Raw genomic sequence first — 22,803 nt, 5'->3', positions numbered from 1 at the left:
AGATATCTCTCAGAAGAGCAAACTTTTTTCAGGGAACAAATATTTAAATTCCTTCTCCATGACCGCTGAAATCTTAAGGTTACTTTATGGTTTTTGGTTTTTTTTAAGAGTGCAAATATTGCATTTAATAAACTGCTTTTAGTTTAGGCCCGTCTGTTTCTTTCTTACCCTTACTTTGGAACCATTTCAGGTTAAAAGTATAAGAAATTCACCTCTGTTCCTTTTGAAGAAAAAGGAGGAAAAGGACATTGCTTATACTTTCAAATAAGATGTAGTTTGACTTGAATATTCTTCCCTCAAATTGGTGTGTGTGTGTGTGTGTGTGTATGTGTGTGTGTGTAGTAATCAAGATCTTCAAATGCCTGTTTTTCTTACTATTTATGGTGATTCTCTTCCTCTGTATTCCTTTGGATTATCTCAGTGTTTTTCAAACTTGGCAAATTAGATCTATTAAAGTTCTTAAAGTTGCCAGGTTCGGAAAAAAAACACTGGATTATCTGGAGCACACGGAATATTTCATCATCCCCAGTGAAAGAGAAACCTGGAAATATAAATGTGAAAAATATCCACTCTGAACATTTTTGGTTTATTTTTTTCTTTTATTTTTACCATTTATAAATAGCTTTTCCCAGAAATGCTCAAATTAAGTGATATACAACAACTGTATTATTTGAAAAGTTTGTTTTAAAAAAAAAATAGAATTAAGAGCAATAACATTCACAGCAACAAAAACATTGCAACCAATATACTAGCAGATAATCACAGCACTTATTGTATGCAAAAGCTTGACAGGATAAAGAGAGGCACCATAATAGAAGTATACAATACTACCAGATTTGACTGGATTACATGTGTTGTGTGAAAATGACGTATGTTCCCAGATATGAAACACAAGGCATTTAATAAGACTGTACCTGCTTCAAAATGGATTCAGAAAAACTGCTCTGCACTTCTGAAATAATCTGCTAAAGAGACTAACTGTTAAAATGTGCTGCTATTTTAAGAATTGACTTAATTTTCAAACCGAATCATGTTTGAAGGGTACACAGCTTTAGTTTCTGGTGCTGAGAGAGTATTTCCTCTCAACAAAAATTAATCTTCACTGTTTCTATTCTTGACACCTAGAAGTGTAATTGCTGAGCGTTGTTTGTGATTGTGCTGAAAGATGGTATGTTTGATTTAGCCAAATATGAAATAGTGCAGTAGAATGCATAGCAATTCAAATATTAATTCCACTGAATTCAGTGGATTTTGCTCTCAGATAACTGCAGCTTAAAAAATGCACTGAACCTACAGAAAAGCGATAAAGAAGAAATAGGCAGCCTGAGGCCTCCAACTTCTTTTTTGTGACCCATCGAGCCCCTTTGCACCACAGTTATCAAAAACTGGTTGTGCCATTTTGAGGCAGGAAAATCTACAAAACTGTTACCCCTCCCTCAAAGAAGTGTAACAACTCTTTTTAAAAAAGAGAAAATTTTCTCTGTAAGCTCAGGGGGGGAAATAGGGAAATCTTGACTCTAACTAATTTCCACAATTGAGCCACTTATTAGAGTGGCTGCGGAATTCTGGGAGTTGAAGTCCAATATCTTTAAATTGCCAAGGATGAAGAACACTGCCATGAACGTTAGAGCAGGGGTGTCAAACTGCTAGCCCGTGGGCCGGATGCATCATCCGGAAGCCGTGCCCACCCTATTGCTGGCAATGGCAAAACCGTCCCAATACATTGCACGACGTCATGTGATGTCACGAGTTTGACATGTCTGCATCAGAGCAAACTGCAGATGAAAAAAGATTACTCACATCTGTAGGAAGGCACAGGCTATAATGTGTAGCTCTATAAAATATCACAGGCAATGTAAAGCTAGCTAGCAATAATTAATATGCCCCGTTATGGACCATATGGAAGTTCACATGTTTTCATCTTTGACAAATGTGTTTCACCAATCAGCTAAATTTGGAGTTATAGGTTTTCCCAGATTGTTGTTCACCAGGTGCTGTTAGAAATTATAAAAATAGAAGTCCAACAACTTGAAAATGACTAGGGAATTCCTAAAGGATTGGAATAGACCAGAAGAGCCCCAAGCAATTACTATTGGCCTGAAAGGAATTAAACTGAAATCCAAAACTTTCCAGCAGTGGACTGCAGCCAGCTTCAGATTCAGTAGATCTGAATCTACTCTCCCCTTCATTTCCCAGAAAAGATTAGGTTCCCCAAATCCACATAATAAATACCCTAAAGCCAAAAAAGAGTTTGCCATACAATAAAACCCAAACACTGTTTTGAGCAGCCTGGATTTGGAAACAGTGGATGATCTACTATTTATTTCTTTTTCCCTAGTTAGCTCTGTTAGATATCAAGTTGACAGGTTTATTGGGAGACAGTTGATGTTTATAGATTAATTGAGATAAGGTTCAACCATATGTATGTCCTTTCCTCGTGTTATGGATTATTTTGGGCTTTTTCCTCCTTTTATTCCTTTCCTGTTTGTCCGTTCCTCCCTTTTTATTGTTCATGCATCGTGTTTTTGTTTCTATCTTTTGATATATTATTGTCTTAGTACATTCTAAAAAAAGAACCTACATTTAGAATACTGTCATTTCAGGAAGAAAGGCTGCAGCTGACAGTTTCAGTTCCTTACTAAGACTGTTCCCTTTCTAAAACCAGTCATCTAAAGGCAACAAGGTCCAAACAAAGTTTTTTCCACTTGAAAGAGCTACACCCCATGCTTGTTGTAATGAGTAATGAGGTCTTACACTCTTGGAAGGCAAAGGACTTCATCAAAAGTTAGACCAACATATGTATTTATAACTAAGGGATATAATTAAGAAAAAGATAATGAATTACTTTGCACCTCATGGAAATCTATTTTGTCCTTTTAAAGGCAAAATGTGAGAAACTGCCCCATAGAAAATTAATGGTTTTACCAACAAATTTTGACAGCCCAAACTGAAGGGGGCTGGGAGTCTCTGAACTCCCCCTCTCCAATGATGCAAATTCTACTTGCTAATAAGAAACATTTCATTTGAGGAAGAGATTCCTTGTTCTGCAGCAAGATTGCTTGATGGGGTTAATTTTATTGTTCTATAACTAGAAACTTTTTAACACTCAAAAGAAGGTTGTAAGCTAGAAAAAAAAGGGGCCTTGTTTTCAGTAATAAATGGGTCTGGGCTCTAGAATTGGCAAAATTAGTCTTGGGTGCTCTAAACATTTTCAGTTTTGTTTCCAGATTGGAAGTATTCCTGGGTTGGGTACATCTCTTAATATGAAGGCTATATTACTCTACATTTAACAGGAAGAGAAAAGAAAGCAAATAATTGTATCAGGTGAATCTGAATCCTACCAGCAATGTAAATTAAATAAATATATAGACCAATTTTAGGATTTCCCTCCCATACCCTTATTTTATTCAAATAAGCTAAAGCACACTCCTTGAAAATGTTGCTATAGTCCAGCTTCCATGCCAATTTCTAAAAGTTATTTTGTCACTATTAATACAAATTGGAAGCCATTATTATTTTTTACCAAATACCCTAGAATCTCATTTTTCTAGATTTCAAAGATACTATCTTATGCTTCAAAGATTAGCTTACTCTATTTGAAAATATACTGAATAGTAAATTACTGAGCAAAAATAGCACATCATCTGGATTATACCAGCTATCTTTTTTTCTGATTTATTTTAATATAGAAGGATATTTTTAATTATTATATATTATGATTTGAGTTTTTGTAACTGTATTCCTGTATCCCTATTTGGAATATGAATTAACAATTGTAGTTCTTTTAAATTAAAGCAAAAATAGAAATTATGCCTGAAAAGAACATCCTAAATTCAAAGTGAAACTCTGATGTCCTGCTGGAGAGACATGGGATTGGAAAAAAATTGTTTGGTCAATATAAATTGGAGCATTTTATTCAAGAATGCTCTAATCTATGTTGTTGCTTTAACATGTTTCAAGACTAAGCCATGACAATAAAAATTGGTTCCAGGACTGAAGACTGGTGTCATGGCTAGAGAATTTTTTTTCTCATCCTAAATATAATTTATCCCTTGCATTAAGGAGATAAAGTATATTAGGATAGAAGAGGTCTAGGCGTTACTGAAACAGCTTGGGTTTTAGTGGACCTTTAAGAAAAGTGGGGGAAAGAGCTTTGTCCCCTGTTTTTCTTTTCCCTTTCTCAGTAGAAGAAGAGCAAGTTCCCCAAAAACAAGAGCAGATCTACTCAGAGGAAACTCTCAAAAGACTTATTGAGGTACTCAAGATTAAAGCCAGTTGTCACTCACATGGAATACAGTTTCCATTGTGAGTGAAGAATGATCCATGGATGCAAATAGCTACCCAGTTAAACAGCAGAGAAATACGGGTTGACTAAGCCACATCATGCTTAGATTAATGCAGTTATTTTGATGAAAGAGGCAGCCATACTGCTATTATTCCCCCTCAGGAAAAAGGCATTGTGGTAACTCCCAGTTTGCATTGCATCTACTTATCAAACACTAAGTACAACAAGTTCCCTTGGCAGATTGTCAAGGCAAGTCTCATTGTCCACTTATCAGCCTGGTCACTCTTCCACTCCATCTACAGGCTGATGGCAATCCAAATCTTCCTTCACTTCCAAACTTCCTGACAATTTAACCCCTGTCTTCCGATCCACACACCAACATTTCCCTCGTTGCCCATCCAAAGCTGGGTGACACTGAAGGAGAAAGATAGAAGATTAATTCTCATAATTATGAAAAAAATAAAACAATCTTACTAAGAACTCATTCTCACATTCCTCTGCTCCCAATTATTTTTGACATCATATCCTTATAACATTGCCTTCATTTTACCCACAGCCAAGGCAACATAAAACTTCAGTTGTTCCATCTTTTCTCAACATAAGGTTAGCTGACAATACAATTTCAGCAATGATGTAGCTTGTGGTGTGGTTGAAAAGGGAACCTACCCAACTCTTATTGTCCATTTTAGTTGCTGCAAGCAATTTATCTGCATAATACCTAACCAATGCTTTCAAAGAATTGGTTGTCTTCCATGTTTCTTTATAAATATGGGGTTAATGCTTTCTTTAAAAAAAAACCACTAGGATTATATTTTTAAAAAGCAGGAAAAGAGTGTTAGTACTATGTTGCGTAGAAGTTCAATAAGCAGCAAAAGGACTAGAATTCTTCTAGCTATGTGATGCTTATTCTGTCACTAACAAACAGACACCAGGTTTTCCATTGCTGCTAACAAAAAGTTTGTATGGTTATACCTTTCACTGCTTTTGTTAAGGAGTGGAACAAACTATTCAGTTCCAGGTCCATGACTAACTCCAGAGTACTTCCAGGTGCTGCTGGCTGTAAAGGCAGAAGTTGCTACCAGCATTGCCATTCCCTTGCAGCACAAGTGGAGGATAGAATTCACTCATTATTGATTGCTCCCTCCCATTTCACTCCACATCCCACCTCATGGCCTGCATTAGAGCCAGTTTGATGTAGTGTAGTCATAGCGAACCAATGATTTGTTGTTGTTAATTGCGAAGTCACTAATATCCAAGAACTATTCTCAAAAGCACACCCCATTCTCACTTAATTTTTGAAGACTGCAGAGACCGCATGAGAATGGGATGTGCTTTCCTTGCAGCCTCCAAACCCTCCAGAAGTCACACAAAAGGGCAATGCTGTTGCATGGCCACCGGAGCATCTGAAAGTTGTGTAGGAATGGGGAGTGCTTTTACACAGTTTTGGGAAGTTGAGGCTGCAGGAGAACCTTCTCCAAACCTGCTTCAAGAATGAAGGCCTTATGCAACCAAGAACAGTCTTGAGTAAGCCAGGGGGGCCTGTCAACAAAAAGAGAACACCATGTAAAAATAAGTGGTACACAGCAGAACCTGAGAAGCACAAGGGATATTTTACCGTTCTCCAAGGCTATTGAACAATGGGGAATGGCAAAAGGCAGCCTTTTTGAGTGACAGTGGTGGCTCTAGGGCTGAAATCAAGGCCCAGGCCTCAACTTCAGGCCCGGCCTCAGCACTATCACCAAGTGTTGCTGTTTGTGGTGGTCTGGATTTGGTGATGGGGAGATAAAGAATTGTTTATCTTTTGTTACCAGCAGAGTCAGGTTAGGCACTTTCTGAATTTTTGACAGGCCAAGGCCAAGAGGTTTGTAATCACTTGTCTAGGAGAGAGAGAGAGAGAGAGAGAGAGAGAGAGAGAGAGAGAGAGAGAGAGAGAGAGAGAGAGAGAGAGAGAGGATGATACCTTGGTTGTTTATATGCCAGCTGTTTCCACTCTATTAATTTTATTTGGACTACTGAAAAGCCATCAAATTAGCATTTCCCTTATAGAATCCAAAATTCCAAAGTTGGGATGGAGTTTTTGAGAGCCACAGGATCTCAAAAAAGCAAAGACAATCAACTATACCACAGCTGTACTGGAAACAAATCAGTTCAGTTCTTCAACATTACTGATACTGTGGGAATTCAGAGATCCAGAGCTACTTTTAAATGGCAATATGTTTAGTGTTTTATCTTGAACTGTGCCACCAACTCCACAAAGGCAAATAGAATAGCAGAGGGTACTACCAGGATGATGGATAGTCATCTCACCAGCTTCTTGATATGTTCTCTGACCAGTTATGGCCATCATAACAGTTATTTATTGAAGATGCCGAAAACATACTTTCAGAATGTTCTCACTAAAATTTTCCACCTTGTGTAATCTGTCATATCAGAAAGGTGTTAGGCTGGGAAAGGCTGAACGACATCATGCCAGTTCTCAGAGTCAGAACTGGCTATTTATTAAATATTGCAATGCCCTTTCCAGCTTTTGAGGTGTCAGAACAGTAAGCTGATTGTTATAATATCATATTTAGCATCAATAGGGACTTTTCACCACCCCATAGATTAAAAGAAAATGCAAGCTTGTTGCTCTTTCTATGTTTATTTTTGCACCCAGGCTTCTCAATTATGCTGACACATTGTTGGAGTTCCATAACACAAAGTGAACACCCATGGGTCGCCTTAATGCACAATTAATAATAATTCATAGGATGTGCTATGCAGATCTGAGTTGTAATGAATTAAAAATCTGCTTGTAAGTCAAGAGAATTTGGAGGGGGGGAATGCAGCCCACACAAAATAAAAATTTACCCATGCCCTCCCATATTTCAGGGTTACCTGCTTGGGGTGGAAATTTCCATTTTGGTCACAGTTAGGGATGGGAATGAGGTAAAGGTCCTCATGGGTTCTGGTTTGGGAAGCTGCTAGTCTCTCTAGGGCTCTTTGAAGCTCACTCTGACACAAGCCTTGAACCTGTTGGCAAAATAATAGGAGGAACTGCAGTCAGAACACAGGAACAGGAACTGTGAATGCATCTAATATCTCTCATAGTAAATTTGAGTATCATGTTATCTGAACATTTTTATTCTCACCAGTTTACTTCTCCCTGGTATGGAGATAGCTAATGAGCATCCATGCCTTGATTAGCCAGGCTTAGCGAGATATTCAAAAGGGGACTTTGGATATAACAGGGAAGCCTCCATGAGTTCAGCTGGTGCATTGATTTAAATTACTAGCAATAACCAACACTGAGGCAAATTGGGAATGAATTTTATAAAGTACCAAAAATTAGAAATAGATTGTCCTCAATCCTCCTAATGCATCAGGCTAAAATTTCTAGAAATTCCATGGCTGTGCTGGCAGGGTAATTCTGGGACTTGTAATTCTAACACATCTGGAACGCATCTGAAATGTTAGGAAATGAAGAGCAAAACTGAACAGCAAATGGGAAGAGCCTAATTCAATGAAATATGGTTTCTATTCCCCTTTCTCTGAAGAAAGACCAAAGCCCCTCACCACTGGCCGGATATCCTCCCGGAGCATGAGGCTCCCATGGTTCCTCATCTTGACACCAATGTTTATTCGTTCCCGTGCTCTTGCTTGTTGTTTCTGCAGGCATTTACGGTCATGGATGTTGCAGGGGCTGAAGTTGTTGGTGGGAGGGAGCTCAATCTCTGCCTGCTCTAAATAGGAGCCGAGGAAATGACAAGGATCAAAACAAAGCAGATTGGTCTTGAAGGTGTATTTTAAAAACATGCCCATCCAAATTGTTATCTATGTTTCTGAAAGTCTGGCTGCATAAAAGTTTCTTGTGTGCATTGTTCCTGTTAACAGGAATATTGGGGAGAATTCTAGTAGTTCCAGCCTCAACTCATTTGGAGGGCTCCCAAATCAGATTCCAAAATCAAAAGACCCACTAAAGACACTCTTATGTTTTTGCCTCCATCTAGGACCTTTTTTGCAGCCAAGCTATGTTAGCTTTTTTGGTTCTCAGTTTCTCTAAAGAAAAATGGTTGAATCCTTTTTGGAGTTCATAACCTGTTGTCTAGAAATCTTGCCCAATAAGTTCACAATTATGTCCACGAATGGGTTTAACAATGATAGAAATACTTTCTGTCCTATATTATTGCATTGTGTTCCTACAACAGTTTACAGCTTCCAGACAATCTATTGAAGTCTGCTCAAAAGTAAGCACCACTTGAATACTGGAATACATGCTCAAAAGCTATTATTTTTGATACTGTTGGCTGTCAGAACACTAGCTTGGATCCATATGGACATAATAAAGCTTGGCACAAATAAATTCTATGAAGAATATGTTTCCAGCAAAGTGGGCTATCAAAATATTTTTTTGCCCACCTCATTTAAATTCTGTTTTCGCTAACGCACAAGCCACTTGTATTTTGCCTAAAGCTTTTTCTCCTAGTCCATTTTTCTCTTCAAAACTTTGTCCAGTTGGCTTCGTCTGAGTTTCCAAACTATGATCATGTTCTCTTTTTAATTCTCCTTTTCCAAAAAGTCTGAGCCCAAGTTTCCAAGAATTTTTGTACAACTTTGGCTCAACTTCTCATAAGCTGACAAACATCGGAGATGGACTTGCATGTTTGTCAAACAAGGAGACAAGGTTTTCTTCATCAGTGAGGTTTCCCTCTATTTGTTTCACCCCAAAACTATGTTCTTCAGCATTTTCACTGAAAAAATTTGGAAAGAACTTTTAGATCATCTAGTCCAATATCTTGCCCAATCCAGAAATCCATTATTGCTGCATCTGTTTTGGATATGACAACTCTTTGTCAGACTCAGTAGCCTCCTAAATCAACAGTTCCTTTGTCTTAAGGGACAGCATTCATATTATCCTTTTTCACATTCATATTATCATTTAGCATAACATGAACAAACTATAGTAAGCATCAGATTTTTAAACATTCCCAAGAAATTGGGAATGAACCTCCAGTAGACTCATACCACATGCTAAGGCACAATGTTGTTTAAACCTAGCCAGCATGATTTATATACTCACTTTATTTCTTAAAACATTGTGTGAATCCAGCCAGGATAGATTATTCCCTAAACCATAATTGACTAAGTTGGGCTTAGTGGGTTGAATGATTATGACTTTGTTTTACATTCCAAAGGGTATCTGAAAATTGAGTCATGGCAATTGGCTTATTTTTGCTGATCTGAAATGTTTCACTGCTCATCCAAGTAGCTTCCTCAGTTTGAGGATGTTGGTTATCCAGAGAGTCACTGGAATGTACAACTCCTCAGGCACCAAACCAGACAATTCAATTTTCAGATAACTCTACCTGGATGACTAAGAATCTTCATTGACATATTGTTACACACTTTGGGGAAGAAACCCTGAGTTTTGTACAGGAGGAGTTGGTACATTCTAATGACTCTTTAACTTGTCTCAACTGAGGAAACTGCTTGGATAAGCAGCCAAATGTTTCAGATCAACAAAAATAAGTCCAGTTGCCATGGACTCAGTTTTCAGGCAGTCCTACTTGGATGACTGAGAATCTTCATCAACATACCAAATAGGGCTTTACAATTACGTGCCCTTCAAAACAAAAGTACTTGATGAAAGATCTCTTTTCAAGAGTTTGCTCTGCCTTAATAGAGGGAAGCCTAGAACTACAGAAAATCTAGTGATTGCTTGCATCTTTGCCACCTACGTACAATAGCCCTAGAGAAGCTAACAGGCCAGGTGAGTAGCAACAGTTTGCAAGAATTGCCTCTTCTGATGTTCCAGTAGAAAGGCACATTAAGGCAAAACCAGCATTATCTGGTTTATATATCCCTTCATGTTTCTAAGCAAAAGTATATTTTGCTGATCCTTTTCAACTTCACTTCTGGCTTTCAGTTTGATCTACACTTCCAGCTTTTACCCAGGTGGCCTGCCCGGGGAAAAACCTCTTACTGAGATTAGGCCAAAAGTAAGAAAAATCATTTTCTATGTTCTATCTTTTCCCTTTCTTCCTACATTACCTGAACTTAGGCCACCATTGTTACCTCTTCTAAAGTAAATAAAAATAGTGCCTAGCATAGTGCTCAGTCCCCCACTAGAAAGCTGTCTGTCTGCCTGCAGTGTCAGCAAGTTTCCACCAGCCTGGCCAATTTCAGGCTATTCCCGGCTACAGAAAAGCCAGATGAGGCTGTCCCACCAGGAGGGTGCTGAGAGGCTCGAAGACTCCAAATTGGATCAAGAGGTCGATCGCTTACAGCAGCCTCCAGAAAGAAGGCCACCACACTCAGTTGACAAGGCAGTTCCCTTCTCTTGATGTGCGGGGTGTGGAGGCCGACACAAACATGCGGACTGCCGGTTCCACACCGCAACGTGCCGGGTGTGTGGCAAACAAGACCCCATCACTGCAGTCTGTCAGGGTCGTTGGAGAGTGAGTCCACTAGAAGAGTTTCCCCGGAAAGGTACCGGGGACCCAGGGCAACACAGGGTGGGCTATTGTGCCACTAGGAGGAGCGTACTTAAAACAGGTGTCCATCATCCTCTTAAGGAAAAACTGTGGCTCAAAGTTAATCTGCAGGGAGTTCCATGCAACATGGAAATAGATACAGGATCTGCATTATCCATAATTTCCCAGGGAACCTTCCAACACATTTGTAGTCGCAGGGGCAAAAGGGTTAAGCTCAAGCCGTCGAACCTCATCTTAACAGATTTCCAAAACTCCCAAGTAACAGTCAAGGGGGAAGCTTCACTCTGGGTGCAATTCAAGGGATTTGAGAGCCCCCTGGAAGTCATAGTAGTTGAGGGCAACCACACAAGCCTCATTGGGCTTGATTGGTTTGATGCATTGGGAATCCATGTAACTAGAATAAACAGCACACAAACAGTGGACTTAGCGGCAGTTTGCCGGGAGTTTGCTGATGTTTTTAGCCCTCACTTAGGGAAATATAAAGATCTTCCCATAGCTCTTTGGCTTGATCCTGCCATAACTCCAATACGGATCAAGCCGCGTAGAGTGCCCTTCACCCTCAAGCAGAAGATCGATGCAGAGCTGGATAAGCTGGTGCAGCAAGGCATCCTTCAGCCAGTGGATAGCAGTCAATGGGAAACCCCCATAGTCATGCCACTTAAGGCCAACGGAGAAGTGCGAATATGCGCAGATTACAAGTGCACTATCAATAGAGCACTCCAACAACACTCATATCCGGTGCCTGTAGTCAGCCACATTTTGGCGTCACTACAAGGAGGTCGCATCTTTGCCAAGTTAGATTTGGCTCAAGCCTATCAGCAACTGCCGGTGGATGATGCCATGGTGGAAGGTCAAACCATAGTTACTCACAGGGGAGCTTTCAAAGTTAAGCACCTACAATTCGGGGTCAGTGTTGCCCCAGGCCTCTTCCAGGGAGTGATGGAGCGCACGCTCAAGGGTATTCCAGGCATGTGCCCATATTTCGATGATGTCCTTATAGCTGGGGAATCAGTCAAAAAATTGGCAGAACAGCTCAAGGCCGTCCTTCAGTGCTTCTGTGAAGCGGGGCTGAAGCTGAAGTGGGAGAAATGTAAGATTGGGGTAGCTTCAACTGAGTTCCTTAGTTTCCGTATAGATGTCCAATGCATTCATCCTGCTGAATTCAAGCTCCAAACAATTCAGCAGGCCCCCAGTCCAAAATCAAAGGGGGAGCTCCAAGCGTTCCTAGGACTGCTCAATTTTTATCATGCCTTCCTATCTCACAAGGCTGCAGTGGCAGAGCCATTACACCGGCTCTTGGACAAACATGCACAGTGGAAGTGGACCAGCCTCCACGAGAGGAGCTTCTCGGCAGTCAAATCATTGCTGTCTTCAAACTCCGTTTTGATGCATTTTAACGAAAAGCTGCCTGTTTGCATCGCTTGTGATGCATCACCATATGGGGTTGGGGCTGTGTTGGGTCATGTAATGACTGATGGAAGGCAAGCTCCAATAGCCTATTCCTCGAGGACCTTGTCCTCTGCAGAGCATAATTACGCTCAAATAAAGAAGCCTTGGCCATAGTGGCAGGGGTCAAGAAGTTTCACAGACCACAAGCCACTCCTGGGGTTGTTCACAATGAACAAGCAAACACCCCAGATCATATCTTCTAGGATGTTGAGGTGGTCAATATTTCTGTCAGCATACAATTTCAATTTGATTCATAAACCAGGTAGGGAAATGGGCCATGCAGACGGCCTTAGCAGACTGCCATTGCCACATTTAGAGCCTTACTCCGCTCCAGCCACGCACATCCTGGCTATCCAGGATCTGCCTGAGTCTCCCCTTAATGCAGGGAACGTGGCTGCAGAGACAGCATCCGACATGACGCTAAACCGCGTGTTAAACTGGATGCTCATAGGGTGGCCAGAAACTAGTCCAGGGCCTAACTTCCAGAGTTTTAATAGGAGGAAGGATGAGTTGTCAGCTCACAGGGGCTGCGTCTTGTGGGGTAGTCAGGTTGTAGTCCCGAACTCACAGAGGACTAGAGTCCTGGACTCTCTGCATGAGGGACATCTGGGAATACTCTGGATGAAGGCACTCACGCGAAGCTACTTTTAGTGGCCTGGGCTGGACAAAGATATTGAGGCTCAGGTACATAGCTGCCATATTTGCCAGCAATCTAGGCCAGAGATGCCCCATGCCCCAGTCCATAGATGTGAAACCACACACGCCCCCTGGTCCAGGATCCACATCGATTATGCAGGGCCTTTCCAGGGACAACTCTTCCTCATTGTGGCGGACAGTCACTCCAAGTGGTTAGAGGTCACACATGTCCCCACCATGACTGCTGCCAGGATCATACAAGAACTGTGCAGGATTTTTGCCACACATGGGTTACCCGATGTGATAGTTTCTGACAATGGGGCCCCGTTTACTGCTTCAGAATTTCAGTCCTTTTTAAGGGCAAATATGATCAGACACGCCACATCAGCCCCTTTTCACCCGGCTTCGAACGGCCAAGCAGAGTGCATGGTCCGAACAACGAAGGAATCCTTAAAGCGGATAGTCTCAGGTAACTGGCAACACAGACTGGCAGATTTTCTACTCTGCCAACATACAACCTCATGCACTTCTATGGGCAGAAGCCCAGCAGAATTAAGATGGGGTCGGCATTTGATCACAAAACTGGATCGCTTACATCCAGATAGAGTTGCCTCACAAGCAACACAGCCAAAGGCACCACGGCACTTGCAAGTTGGTGACCCAGTCTGGGCGAGGAACTATGGGCAAGGGGCACTGTGGGTGGTAGCTGTGGTTTGTAAGGTGACTGGACCACTTTTTTACAAAGTGTTCCTGGAAGATGGTCGCATGCTACGCAGGCACATTAACCAACTGCGGCGGAGGTTAGCAAACCAGCCAATAACTCATGACTTTAGTGACAGTCAAACTCAGGAGCAGCACGATGGCAGTAGTACATCAGACTCTGCTAGTGACAGTAGAGCTTTCCGACTAAGGGACAAGACTCAAGTGTCTGATGAGTCAGTCCCAACCACTGATACCATAACCAATGGACAATGCCAGCTGATGGCTCCATTTTCAGGACTGGTGGACTCTGTTCCACCTGTAGACACTGGCTTGGGCCTACCAGGACAGCCCAGCCACAGAGACTCAAGTCTACCCATGATAGATGGGTCCCATAGCCCTGGTCTTCCAAGCCTGGCAGGCGAGCTGACTGACCAGGGGCCTCCAGCAGTTCCGAGGCGTTCGGAACGGCGAAAAGGCCACCAACGTATTTAAGGGACTATGTTCAACATATGACCTTATGAACTATCTAGGGGAAAGGGGTGTAATGTATTGAGGTAAAGAATTTGGAATTGTTGAAAAAACAGTCATAAGACTTTGTCAGTTAAGAGCCAGACTTGCTGTCTACATGCTAATTATCTTGTGTTAAAGCAGGAACTAATATTTGAATCCTATTGGCTGCCACCTAGTTGTTGAGTGTATAAATAAGGATGGAGCTGCAGTTATCCTGACTTCTGTTTTAAACCTGCAATAAAGAGTTGTTTGTTCACCTACTGCCTCGTCGATGCCTCACCGAACACCAAACATAACACTTAGAATGCAGACAAAAATTATTTTCATGATTTATGTTAAGAAACAAAAGCAACATCTGCAGAAATACATTTGAAGAGAAATATTGGTTTCTAGCTGATCTTGGCTGATCTCATAAAAGCTAAGGGTGTTTGGGCCTCATTCATATTTGATGGAGGATCACCAGGAAATGTGAGGGCTGTATCCTCACCACCAACTGAGAAGTTGAAAGAACATCCCAGGAGAGTAAAGTCCATTTTTGCTTCTTCTTCTTCCTAAGTCATTACTTTTCCTTCTCATCAACTGACTTTGGGCGGAAAAGGAAATTTATCCCAGACTTTAATGAATGCAATACAACCCCTTCAAGCTTCTTTTGCATCATAGCAAGGCAGCATGGACAGCTTTTTATATACTGATGAAATAGATTCCCCTTCCAGGAAAAAAAAGCATTATTGTGTACACATTGAGTACAGATTATGCAATAGCACCAAAAATATCCCTCAGGAAGCAGTTTAGAACCATAGCTATCGATCTGGTAGTGAAAAATATTAAATCTTCACATCACACTAATTGTTGGTTTTTAAGCTCTAAACATAGAGGTAGCAGAAATTAACCCAGTTCTCTTTGTTCCATATGCCTTAACATTCCTACTAGGTTGGAAGCAGTTGGATTCAACTTCTGCTAGTACTAGTATAGGTATATAGTGGTCTTAAGGAATTTAAGGATGGCAGATGATGACCCCTCTGTGCATGTTCAGCACTGTAGCCTCTGTGAGCTCTTCTATTGTTGGCAAAATGAAGGGCTATCTATCCCCCAGGTGCTTGAAACAAGAGACCTGCTCAATTGTATTTGTCTCCATTATTTTCTTGCAAATAATGAAAAAAATCAAACTGCTTGTTATTTAGTTTAAAACATTCATACAACCTCCCATCTTATATTAAGATGGCTTGGGCGGCTTGTTTTTCCAAATGAGAGTAAACTAGGCAACAACTAATATTTTAGATTGTTTCTCTAGTACAATAAGTCTAGGGATAGTTCCTGGACAGACTGAACAGTTTATAACTATTTTTATTTTCTTTCTCCAAATTCCAGCTGTGTGTAGAGATGGAATTCAATGTTTCAGAGAAACTAAAATCCCATCTCTGGCTACAATTAGGTATACATTCTTTTTCAGCCCACTTTAGTGCAAATAACAAAATTTTCAATCCTCATATGGTTTGAGAGTTGCATTAATAGCTTAGGCTGATCCCTACAATTAGGGACATGATGTCTGTTCCTATCTATAGTGATGCCAAAAATGGCAAAATGCACAATATGTTATCATACCACAAGTTTTGCCCTTTTATGTTTGCATCACAACACTGAATATAAATAGACAAAAGTAACTTCCATTGTGATGTTGTGATGCCACTTTTGTCACCTGTTCTTCTCGGCCCTCTCATGTGGGTGGATACTCGTGGTTAGGGCTCATCTTATCTTCATCTTGATGGAACAAGATAACTCAAAAGGCTTTTAGCTGGGAGCCAGTTATGGAAATCATAGCCCAACAAATATGGAGAGGAATAAATCAGAAAAAGTTGAAACATATTACTACTGACAAGAATTCAAAGTAAGGTTATCAATTCCATAATATAAACAACAATCTTTTCATTTAAGTTTTTAGCATAGTCCTTTCATGCAATTTTGCTTATAATAATTTCTGCATGAATTTTTTTTTTCAGACTAAATCTTTTAGAACTTGTAAGATTTTATCTGTACTGATCTGGTATTTACCTACAGATGTGTATGATTTTAGTTTTAACGAATTATTTAATTTGTTTGCTGAAAATATGTAACGCTAAAATTAAAAGATCATTGAAAATTGGGCAAAGTTTATCCTTCAAAAAATTGTCTTGCACATACAAACGTTTCATAAGCCAGCTCAATGGATCACAGGAATTACTAAAAAAAAAGGCATTCCTCTTGACTAAATACGTATTTAAGGACATCAATTTTATAATAAACCAACTGTTCTCACTTGCTCTCAAAGGAATTGGAGAGTAAAGTTTTTTGCTTTCTTCTATCCACTTAATAAGGAGTCTGGGGTCTTTTTAATAGGATTAAATTATACAAAGGTTTGAGACTTCACAAACTTTAATGTGGCATAATAGCTTCCCTAGGTTATCATCCTGACTGAGAGATTGATAAAGTTTAAGGCTGCTTTGTGGATTATAAACCACTATGGTATCTACACATGTTGCTTTAATCATGAGCACTACTGGCAAAGTGCCAGCCTCAATATGCTTAACGATTAAGATTTGTGAGCCTTCATTTCTTAAATCCCCTTTCATTAATGCTGGCAAATGGCTACTGAAAGTAGATGATTATTATTTTTTTGGTATTTCATATGTTGCTGAAACATAGGCTTAATATCACTTATCCTTGACCAAGCTAACTGGGGCTGCTTAGAATTGTAGTGAGCAACATTGGAAGACACAGATTTCCTACCTTTCATTTATGGGAGATAGGTGCCGAGTTCAATCTCCCTCCTTTTCAATGGCCCTATCCATCAGCTTAAAGTAGAAAAAAGTGGCTCATTTGCAGAATAGTTGCTTTGCAAAGGAGAATTTCCAGTGGAATTCCAGTCACTTCCTAGTAGAGCTAGAAAAGTTCTGCTGGAAGCTTGTAAGAGCCACTGCCATTCAATTGGGCAGATTCATACTCTCTGCCAAGATACAATGGAGATGGTTTGCTTATGCTTAATGTGTTGTCTGAATCCAGTCTTTGTAGTTTCTTAATGTGGTAAGGCTTAATATAATATGTGGACCCTGCAAACAACCAGCAAAGGCTGGCATCAGACACAAAAGGGCACCCACAGCATTATTTGGGTCACCAGACATGGAGATACAAATCTAAGTATCATATTGATGGTATCTGATCTAATGATGTTGGATAATCTCACCCAGCAGTTTCACGTTAAAAGGATTGGAGAGAATACCAATGCTGTAGCACCTCACAAAGGAGCAGCAGGGGGGGTGGACCATTGGAAGTGGTCACAGAGAAAGGAACTGAACCACCCCATCAGTGCACTGCCCAATCCCAAATTCCTAAGGTGACCAACCGTCCTCCTTTAGGGAGGACAGTCCTCCTTTTATAAGTTCTGTCCTCCCTCAAAAATTGTCCTCCTTCATGTCCTCCTTTTCGATATTTGAAGACTAATCTGCAGAGCTTTTTTTTTTCTTATAGAACGCTCAGAACGGCGTTCCGGCATCTTTTTTTGATGGGGTTTTTTTTCAACTTTTGCATGAGCTGTGCTACTCCCGCTATTGGCTTTCAAAAGCCAATAGGAATTGCTGCTGAGCGCGCCAAAACACCCAGCTGGCAAACTTTGCACATGCAAGTTGTCTGTATTATTGTTGCAATGAATAAAATGTTTCTTTTATTTACGATATTTTTTTCTTCAATTTATCTATGTCCTCCTTTTCATTGTAAAAAAGTTGGTCACCTTAAAATTCCACAGCTAGTCCAAAAGGATACCATAATCAATTATATCAAAAGCTGCCAGGAGATCAAGGAGAGTAAGAATGAATATACTATCCTATCTGGTGTCTAATGATGATTTCATGAGGGGGCAGATCATGGTCTCCTTAAAGTGTGTCAGGAATACCCCCTCTTGCAGTGATCTGTTAACCACTGCATGCATCCACCCAGAAGTCATCATTCCGAAGCTTTCAATAGCCAGGAAGGACAAGGGTCTAATAAGCAAGTAATTATGCTGACTGCCCTGAGGACCCTGTCCACTTCCTCAGGATCAGGCTGCTCCCTGAAATGGTGAGTCCATTTCCAAGCATCTCTAGTGGACTTGCTCCACACTTGGAATCTGAGAGCAAATCTGAGCAATTTTATCCATCATGCATTGCATAAAAACTCCTCCAGACAGCCCTGAAGATGATTGCGCCTGAGCCTTCCTTCCCAAGGGTGACTTTGAACCAGGCTGTCAGGTGACATTCTGTGGATGCAATAAGTGCAGAGAAATAGTGGCGTTTCACCACTCTTATTGCCAAGGTATGCCTTAATCACAGTTCTAATCTGTGTTTGGTCAGATTCGTTCTTTGTTTTCCTCTAGCAGTGCTCTAGATGTCTCTTGGTCCCTTTCAACTTCAGCTCCTACATGAACCATGGAGAGTATTGGGTCAATGGGCCAGGAGAGGACAGATAGCTGCAATCCTGTCCATGGTGAAATCCTGATTCCAGGTTGTTACCAGAGCCTCCACAGGAACATGCCGCAGTATCCCCAGGGTCTCCCCAGCTTCCTTTGGAACCCCAGTGGATCAATCTCTGAGGTTTCTAATAGGTCCAGCTTCCCTGCAGAGGGGGGTGCAGCATAAGAGGATCTCAAGGCAGCCAGGGTGTGGTCTTTCCTTGGCAGAGGGAACACTCACAGATCCCCCCAAGAAGAAGTTCATATCTAGAGTGTGGCCACTGTCTCAAGTTGGGCCATGATATCCTATTGCCATGAACACCCTTTCCAAGGCCAAACCCATGGATGGCAGATCAAAGTCCCCTAGGACCATAAGCCTGCAGAACTCCACTGCCAACCTTCAGATGGTGTCCAGCAGTTTAGGCAGGGAGGTTACTACAGAGCAAGGAAGCTGGAATGGCAGCAACAGTCCCAACTGATCCTGCAAGCCCAGTCTCAGGAACATGGTCTCAGATCTTAAAACATGGGGAGCATGGCCTTTGAAGATCAAAAGAGATTAGCAAATAACAACTCACCCTCCAACTCTAAACCCGGCTGGACACATCTCCAAGACGGGAACACTGCCCTCTGGGATTAGCCAAAGTCTTAATAATGCACACCAGGTCAGCCTGTTCCTCCCTGATAAGATGGTACCTTATTGTTAACCAACCTAATGTTCATCTGCAGCAACTGAAGACCCAGACCTAGGAAGACTGTGGTCCATGGGTCTGGGCATGAGCTCGCAGGGCCAGTCTTAAGCATTGGGGCTCCCTTCCCTTGGTCTGCTGTTTGCCTCCTGTCTAAGCACCCTGTGCCCATTACACTTGAATGAATTGCCCTGCCCTAAAAGCCCCAGGGCAATCCTCCTCCCTCAGTTCTGGTGTCCCTCTCCTCTGAGGCAGTGCTCTTCCTTCAGTTATCCATTCAACTGTTCTTCAGCCATCCACTACAGTTCAATCATCCAGACGAGTGAATGTAAGATTCTTCAGGTTCTGTATGTAGCTTCAAAGACCAGACCTTCAAGGATGCTCATTTTCTACTGATGTTGCTGTATACTTTATTTTCTTTCAGCGAGGGGAAAAGTTGGATAATGTGGATTTTATGCTGGCCTCTTTCAAATTGCCTTTTAGCCAAAGACCTCACTAGTGCTCTAGAAAAGCTTGTAACCATGAAAAAAGTTATTAACCATTTTGCTTCTGGCAATTTCTCATTGTGTGAACAGAAGGCTCAGTGCCAGGAAAACAGCTGAGTGGACTTTAAAGAACCTACTGTCTCCTATCCATCCCACCCCATCTATCGCATCACAATGAACACAGGATGGAGTTTTGAACTTACGGGCTACCTTGATGGTGTCCTTGCTGTGATCTAGCCATGCATTTTGCCCCTCAGCTCACACAGAGCCATGGTGGCACAGTAGTTAGAATGCAGGCTAATTCTACCCATATCCTGGAGTTCAATCCTGATGGGATGCAGCCTTTCATCTTTCCAAGGTCAGTAAAACAAGGCTCCAGATTGTTGGAGGCAGTATGTTGACACGGTAAACCACCCAGAGAGTGTTGTAAAGCATTATGGGAGAGTATATAAATTGAAGTGCTATTGCATAAACTGGGCAGATTAAAGGATGCTCGCTGTACAATACGTAGCACTTATGAACTCATCCTGTTCTTAAACAGGATGGGGGGGAGGGATTTGTGGCAAAGAGTATCAAAGTGAACAACTATGGAGAGTCTTGGCAACCACTTTCTGGGTTAAATGTGATTCCAGTGGTGGGATTACCAGATGTTGGCAACCCAGAAGGCAAGAGTCAAGAGAGCACATCTGGTTAGTTTAACTTTAAAAAAAGAAGAAGAAAGAGCAAATGTAGGATACTGTGAATTCAGGGCATTTTAAACTTAATATTTTGCTAGAGCACAACATGATTTTTCCCCAATGTGTATGCATATGTGTTCTACTTTCTTCTTGCTGAACTTCTCTGCAGCTGTAAGGTCGAGATGTCATGCCTTTAAACACATACTCCCACACCCACTGTAGTCTGTACTGAATTATCGATCTCTGTGAACAAAAAAGCTCCATGGTGCTTTTGCAGTGAGGAGGAGCAGCTCTTGTGAACAGAAATGAAACAAAAGTCTCTTCCAGAATGCCAGGCCCCTTGCCAACAGGCTCCTTCTCTGCAGAAGCCTACATGAAACACTGTGAGAAACAGTCAAATGGGGATGGGGAGTCCCATCAATGGGACATATTGATTTTCTGAGCTCTTAGAACAAAAACACAGCTGACAAGCCTTGACTATCCAGAGCCAAAGCCACTTAAGAAGAAACAATTTAAATTGTTACAAAAATATACAAAGATCAACAAACAGGGGGGAAAAACGTATTAAGTACCAGGTTGTTGATATATCCATATACCCAGTGTGAGGATTATTGGATCCTGTGTTAAATAAAATCATTCAGATTTGTTCTGTGTTGGACTCGGGTTGTGCAGAACCGGTTGGAACTGACTAAAGTATAGTCTGCTATGATCATCGGGGAAGAGTTTCTGCCTGAATGTCCCAAGAAAGTGAACAGAGTCCCCCAGGTTGCTGCACAGCCATCTGCTCGTTAGATCCATGTGTCTCCCAGTTGCTTAAAACCTCCCAAGAGGAGATATGTGATTGAATCTAAATAGTGGTAGGTTCATCTTTGAAAAATGGTGGGGGTTCCTCCTGATTTTAAGGAGTAGGTGATGTATATCCTCCTCAAGAAGCCATGATTAGACCCAGTAATGGTGGTTTATTTCCAGCCCATCTGTAACTTTCCCTTCTGGTGGGCAGCTGCTTCAGAGGGTCCAGATGAAACAGATTATCTGCATTCCTTCTAATTAGGTTTCAAGCCTGGACACAGAACTGAGATGGCACTGTGGATGTTCCTAAAATCCAGAATGTATTAAGCTTAGCATACTTTCATACATTCCCTACAGGAGTTCTTGAAGACAGATACCAGAAAATTCCATATAAGCTAAGATTCTGGTCCTGTGGAGAAGGAACTAAATTAAACCATAGTCCAGGTCTTGCTATATTGCACTTTTTACAAAAATTCAAGAGCTCATCTCCTCACTCCCCATTAAATAAAAAAAATCCAGGGAATTCTGATGTATTCTATGTACAGTTTTATTACAGATCCACATGCTCAAAAATTAACATAGATTTTTAGAGTGATAATTAAGTGAGTATCTGAGTATCTTATTCCAAAAGTCAGTTTATACATTTATTCAACATTGTGATGTTTGGCTTGTTTAATAAATCATAAATATGAAAGGGAAATACACTGGAAGATCACTAGGTTTCACAATGTGTATCAATGCATCTAATGTAGTATTTAAACCGGTTTCAATTTAACTATCAGAGTTTCTGTCAAGATATCCAGGGAATTAACATTTCCTGGAAACTAGAGAAACCATTCAAAGCATATGTTGATATGGGACATTAAACAGCTACTGTTGCTTCCTGTTCTTTACCCCCACCCTCCTCAACATGTTGCTGTGAGCAGAATACGCACTGTGAGCAGAATACACAATTTGTTGCACAGCAAGTGAGGAAGATGGATAGATGAACAGATCAGGAAGGAAATAGGAGAGGAGGAATTCTACAGTCTTGCTTATTTATTTTATTTGCCTCCTGTCTTTTTAAACAAGATAAATGAGGCCACAAATACGATAAAAATATATAACTAGAAAGTGCTAAAGTAGAACAGAACAGAATAGAGTAATAGAACAGAATAGAATAGAGCTGGAAGGGACCTTGGAGGTCTTCTAGTCCAGCCTCCTGCTCAAGCAGGAGAACCTATACCATCTCAGACAAGTGACTGTCCTTAAAAACCTCCAGTGATGGAGCACCGACGATTTCTGAAGGCACGCTGTTCCACTGGTTAATTGTTCTCACTGTTGGGAAGTTTCTCCTTAATTCCAGGTTGCTTCTCTCTTTGATCAGTTTTCAACCATTGTTTTTTGTCCTGCCCTCTGGTGCTTTGGAGAATAATTTCACCCCCTCTTCTTTGTGGCAGCCTCTGAAATACTGGAATACTGCTATCATGTCACCCCTATTTCTTCTTTTCTTTAGACTAGTCAAACCCAAGTCCTGCAGTTATTCTTCATATGTTTTAGTCTCCAGGCCTTGGATCATCTTAGTTGCTCTTCTCTGAACTTTTTCCAAGGTCTCAACATCTTTTTTGTAGTATGGTGACCAAAATTGGTTGCAGTATTCCAGGTGTGGTCTGACT

General features: G+C 41.0%; 1 protein-coding gene across 1 annotated transcript in view; it reads right to left on the bottom strand.

The window, feature by feature from the left end:
* Positions 1-4,169: 4,169 nt before the first annotated feature.
* Positions 4,170-22,803, bottom strand: part of IGFBP4 (insulin like growth factor binding protein 4) — a 34,327-nt gene continuing 15,693 nt past the window's right edge. Inside the window, exons 2-4 of the mRNA XM_015832277.1 lie at positions 7,841-8,007; positions 7,163-7,297; positions 4,170-4,699 (exon numbers count right to left, since the gene is read on the bottom strand). Of these exons, the coding sequence (XP_015687763.1) occupies positions 4,565-4,699; positions 7,163-7,297; positions 7,841-8,007 (437 nt within the window). The 3' untranslated portion in view covers positions 4,170-4,564. The remainder of the gene's footprint in view (positions 4,700-7,162; positions 7,298-7,840; positions 8,008-22,803) is intronic.

The sequence above is a fragment of the Protobothrops mucrosquamatus genome, unplaced genomic scaffold (genome assembly GCF_001527695.2).
Source record: "Protobothrops mucrosquamatus isolate PMUCROS unplaced genomic scaffold, P.Mucros_1.0 scaffold1, whole genome shotgun sequence".
Classification (NCBI taxonomy): Eukaryota; Metazoa; Chordata; class Lepidosauria; order Squamata; family Viperidae; genus Protobothrops; species Protobothrops mucrosquamatus.
This window is presented reverse-complemented; position numbering and strand designations above follow the sequence as displayed.